The sequence below is a fragment of the Palaemon carinicauda genome, chromosome 27, assembly GCF_036898095.1.
Source record: "Palaemon carinicauda isolate YSFRI2023 chromosome 27, ASM3689809v2, whole genome shotgun sequence".
Taxonomy (NCBI): Eukaryota; Metazoa; Arthropoda; class Malacostraca; order Decapoda; family Palaemonidae; genus Palaemon; species Palaemon carinicauda.
Window position 1 is genome coordinate 1,127,136 of NC_090751.1, and position 5,917 is coordinate 1,133,052.

The 5,917-nt window shown below is 40.2% G+C and overlaps 1 protein-coding gene across 1 annotated transcript in view; it reads left to right on the top strand.

Annotated features, from left to right (window-relative positions):
• The first annotated feature begins 2,944 nt into the window (after nucleotides 1-2,944).
• Nucleotides 2,945-5,917, top strand: part of LOC137620457 (uncharacterized) — a 15,432-nt gene continuing 12,459 nt past the window's right edge. Inside the window, exon 1 of the mRNA XM_068350615.1 lies at nucleotides 2,945-2,999. Within this exon, the coding sequence (XP_068206716.1) occupies nucleotides 2,945-2,999 (55 nt within the window). The remainder of the gene's footprint in view (nucleotides 3,000-5,917) is intronic.

Below are 5,917 nucleotides of genomic sequence, written 5' to 3' on the forward strand. Positions count from 1 at the left end.
ATCCTCCTATCACCCAGAGCTTTCTTCACACCATCCATCCACCCAAACCTTGGCCTTCCTCTTGTACTTCTCCCATCAACTCTTGCATTCATCACCTTCTTTAGCAGACAGCCATTTTCCATTCTCTCAACATGGCCAAACCACCTCAACACATTCATATCCACTCTAGCCGCTAACTCATTTCTTACACCCGTTCTCACCCTCACCACTTCGTTCCTAACCCTATCTACTCGAGATACACCAGCCATACTCCTCAGACACTTCATCTCAAACACATTCAATTTCTGTCTCTCCATCACTTTCATTCCCCACAACTCCGATCCATACATCACAGTTGGTACAATCACTTTCTCATATAGAACTCTCTTTACATTCATGCCCAACCCTCTATTTTTTACTACTCCCTTAACTGCCCCCAACACTTTGCAACCTTCATTCACTCTCTGACGTACATCTGCTTCCACTCCACCATTTGCTGCAACAACAGACCCCAAGTACTTAAACTGATCCACCTCCTCAAGTAACTCTCCATTCAACATGACATTCAACCTTGCACCACCTTCCCTTCTCGTACATCTCATAACCTTACTCTTACCCACATTAACTCTCAACTTCCTTCTCTCACACACCCTTCCAAATTCTGTCACTAGTCGGTCAAGCTTCTCTTCTGTGTCTGCTACCAGTACAGTATCATCCGCAAACAACAACTGATTTACCTCCCATTCATGATCATTCTCGCCTACCAGTTTTAATCCTCGTCCAAGCACTCGAGCATTCACCTCTCTCACCACTCCATCAACATACAAGTTAAACAACCACGGCGACATCACACATCCCTGTCTCAGCCCCACTCTCACCGGAAACCAATCGCTCACTTCATTTCCTATTCTAACACATGCTTTACTACCTTTGTAGAAACTTTTCACTGCTTGCAACAACCTTCCACCAACTCCATATAACCTCATCACATTCCACATTGCTTCCCTATCAACTCTATCATATGCTTTCTCCAGATCCATAAACGCAACATACACCTCCTTACCTTTTGCTAAATATTTCTCGCATATCTGCCTAACTGTAAAAATCTGATTCATACAACCCCTACCTCTTCTAAAACCACCCTGTACTTCCAAGATTGCATTCTCTGTTTTATCCTTAATCCTATTAATCAGTACTCTACCATACACTTTTCCAACTACACTCAACAAACTAATACCTCTTGAGTTACAACACTCATGCACATCTCCCTTACCCTTATATAGTGGTACAATACATGCACAGACCCAATCTACTGGTACCATTGACAACACAAAACACACATTAAACAATCTCACCAACCATTCAAGTACAGTCACACCCCCTTCCTTCAACATCTCAGCTTTCACACCATCCATACCAGATGCTTTTCCTACTCTCGTTTCATCTAGTGCTCTCCTCACTTCCTCTATTGTAATCTCTCTCTCATTCTCATCTCCCATCACTGGCACCTCAACACCTGGAACAGCAATTATATCTGCCTCCCTATCATCCTCAACATTCAGCAAACTTTCAAAATATTCCGCCCACCTTTTCCTTGCCTCCTCTCCTTTTAACAACCTTCCATTTCCATCTTTCACTGTCTCTTCAATTCTTGCGCCGGCCTTCCTTACTCTCTTCACTTCTTTCCAAAACTTCTTCTTATTCTCTTCATATGACTGACCCAGTCCCTGACCCCACCTCAGGTCAGCTGCCCTCTTTGCCTCACGTACCTTGCGCTTTACTTCCACCTTTTGCTCTCTATATTTTTCATACTTCTCTATACTATTACTCTGCAGCCATTCTTCAAAAGCCCTCTTTTTCTCTTCCACTTTTACCTTCACTCCTTCATTCCACCATTCACTGCCCTTCCTCATGCTGCCTCCAACAACCTTCTTGCCACATACATCACTTGCAATCCCAACAAAATTTTCTTTTGCTAACTTCCACTCCTCCTCTAAATTACCAGTTTCTCTTACTCTCACCTCGTCATGTGCCATTTTCAACCTTTCCTGATATTTACTTTTTACCCCCGGTTTTATTAGCTCTTCAACCCTCACTAGCTCCCTTTTACATCCACCTACTCTATTCCCCCACTCTTTTGCTACAACTAATTTTCCTTCCACCAAAAAATGATCAGACATGCCATTAGCCATACCCCTAAACACGTGCACGTCTTTCAATCTTCCAAACATTCTTTTAGATATCAACACATAATCCATTAATGCCCTTTCTACTACTCTTCCATTTGCCACTCTCACCCATGTATACTTATTTTTATCTTTCTTTTTAAAAAAGCTAGCACTTATTACCATCTCTTGTTCAACACACATATCTACCAGTCTCTCACCACTCTCATTTTCACCTGGTACGCCATACTTTCCAATGACACCTTCTACCTCTCCAGCGCCCACTCTAGCATTTAAGTCACCCATAACAACTACATAATTCCTTCTACCCAGTCCTTCTACACACCCAGTTAATTCACTCCAGAACTCATATGTGTATACATATATATATATATATATATATATATATTATATATATATATATATATATATATATTTACACCCATACACTTTCTCTTTATCATATAAAGGAATGAATATATATATGTATATATACAGTATATATATATATATATATATATGTATATATATATATATATATATACCCGGACACTTTCTCTAGCTCTCCCCATCACTGAGGTTAGGGGAAGAGGGAGTAAACATACCCTGAGGAAAAGGGGTTGCATGTACGTGTATGTGCATATATATCTAAATATTTAACGTTAATTTCGACGGGTTGCGTACGGAAGTGTGGATTTGCGCGCGCGCGCGCGTGTATGGAGAGTATGTTTTTAATCTTTCCCATGATAATTTTCAAGTAAATTTATGTTGACAGTCATCTAATTCGCCCACGATTAGCGATGCACACCTGTGTGACGGGCCGAGAGAAGGTTGTGACTCAAAGACAGGATGAAAGCAAGTGAATGAGTTTATAATAATAATAATAATAATAATAATAATAATAATAATAATAATAATAATAATAATAGGGAAGTGGAGAAAATGGGGAAAGGAAGAGTACCCCTGGATACAATCCACTTTATAGCTCAAAGGCAGGTACTCGGGATGGGAAAGATTAAGGATATAGGGAGAAAGAGAAGTACAAAAGAACAATAAAAGAGAGGGGCAGACTCTCTTGCGATATTAGGGAATTAGTATTATTATTTATGTCAATGAGTTTATTATAGAACACTCTCCTTTATATACAAAAGCTCAAGGCAACAGGAAATTTCATGTTCAAAACCGACACCGCTACCGGTGAGAAAAACAGGCATGTTTATTCAGGTCTCTTTTTAGTGCGAGGGAAGAGCGAGTCGACTTCCGGGGTCACCAATGTGACGGGCCGAGAGAAGGTTGTGACTCAAAGACAGTATGAAAGCAACTGGGTGAGTTTATAAAACACTCTCCTTTATATACAAAAGCTCAATGCAACAGGAAATTTCATGTTCAAAACCGACACCTTTACTGGTGAGAAAAACAGGCATGTTTATTCAGGTTCTTTTTAGTGCGAGGGAAGAGCGGGTCGACTTCCGGGGTCACCAATGTGACGGGCCGAGAGAGAAGGTTGTGACTCAAAGACAGGATGAAAGCAACTGAATGAGTTTATTATAGAACACTCTCCTTTATATACAAAAGCTCAAGGCAATGGGAAATTTCATGTTCAAAACCGACACCGTTACCGGTGAGAAAAACAGGCATGTTTATTCAGGTTCTTTTTAGTGCGAGGGAAGAGCGAAGATACAAGCATAATATATACACAAAATGAACCATGTACTATCGTGTGACACACGGTTGGTACATCTGCGTCTTCAGAACAATTGTCACGTACTGTCAGCTTCAAAAGTTATTTATGAGAAATTCCTCTACATTCAACATTCTGGATATATTGTTAAATGACAGAATTATTTGTCTCTCACAGTAGGATACTCCAAAATCAAACCACTGTTCTCTTGTCTTGGGTAGTGCCATAGCCTCTGTACCATGGTCTTCCACTGTCTTGGGTTAGAGTTCTCTTGCTTGAGGGTACACTCGGGTACGCTGTTCTATATTATTTCTCTTCCTTTTGTTTTGTTAAATTCTTTATAGTTTATATAGGAGATATTTATTTTAATGTTACTGTTCTTAAAATATTCTATTTTTTCCATGTTACCTTTCCTCACTGGGCTATTTTCCCTGTTTGGGGCCCCTGGGCTTATAGCATCGTGCTTTTCCAACTAGGGTTGTAGCTTAGCAAATAATAATAATAATAATAATAATAATAACAACAACAACAACAACAAATGCAGCCGTTTTCAGTCCACTGTAGGACAAAGGCTTCAAATATGTCCTTATTCATGTCTGGGGTTTGGCCATTTTCATCACCACGTTGACCATTGCAGATTGGTGATGGTGGGAGACTTTAGTCTGATCGCTCACAGCAAACCAACATAGTATGGGAGGCCCTGACTAGTACAGCTTTGCTGATCATGACGATACACATACTCATATAGCAACAACAACAACAACAACAAATGTAACCTTTGAACTGTGGGAAATGTTAAGTCATGCACATATGTTTGGGTAACCCATAATCAGATTACTCACTGCTAGGTCATGAAATAGAAAATGTGGACCAGGAGGAAGATCTTAGGTATTATTATCAGTAAGGATTTGTAGTTCGTCAGAGCATAAAAGCTGAAAAGAAAGCACAAAGACTAATAGGATACATAAAGAGACAATTCAAATACAGAAACAAAGACACTGTACTACAGCTGTACACGTTACTAGTAAGACCCTATCTAGAATACGGAGTCCAATTCTGGACTCCAATTTTGGGCTCCAAATATTCAGAAGGATATAGATAGACTGGAAGCAGTACAAGCTAGGGTCACCAAACTAGTTCCAACACTGAGGCCATTTGGATATAGACGGAAGATGGAACGTTTGAACTTATTTGATCTACAAACTCGACGACTAAAGGGACAGCTAATAGAGGCATTCAAAATTCTTAAAGGAATAACAAATGTAGATTACAACAATCTATTCACGCTAAGCACCAATCAGTCCAGAGGTAACGGATACGAACTGGAATTGAAAAGATACAATACCACTCTGTGTGGTAATTGCTTTACATACAAAATAGCAAATACTTGGAATAGACTTCCAGCAGATGCAGTAAACAGTAACACTTAGGTAAACGAGTTCAAGAATAAGTTAGACAAGATCATAAGACCTCTCTAAATGCTTAAACTAAATCGCTTTACCGAAGAGCAAGCGGAGTCTCCGCGGATGAGTTAGTCTTTTGAGACCTCCAAAATCCTTGTAACTCTCTCTCTCTCTCTCTCTCTCTCTCTCTCTCTCTCTCTATTAGACTATCTGAATTATTTATCTTTTTATATCACCTTAATGTTGTGATTGTGGTGGCTGATGTGGTAACGTCCCTGATAGATGAACGCCAGACTGGGGTTCGAATCCCGCTCAAAATCGTTAGTTTCTTTGGTCGATGCAATCTCAACATGCTTTTGAGCTAAAGATGGGTTGTTTGGGGGAGCCTATAGGTATATCTGCTGAGTCACCAGCAGCCATTACCTGACCCTCCCTGGTCCTAGCTTGGGTGGAGAGGGGGTTGGGCACTGATTATATGTATATATGGTCAGTCTCTAGGGCATTGTCCTGCTTGATAGGGCAATGTCACTGTCCCTTGCCTCTGCCATTCATGAGCGGCTTGAAACCTTTAAACTGCTTGAATATCAATGTTGCTACCGACGTAAAAACAATATTAGTTTTATCAGTGAAATCGTGGTATAAGATGATACAGACATATACAATGAGTCACGTATGGAGGGAGTTATGAT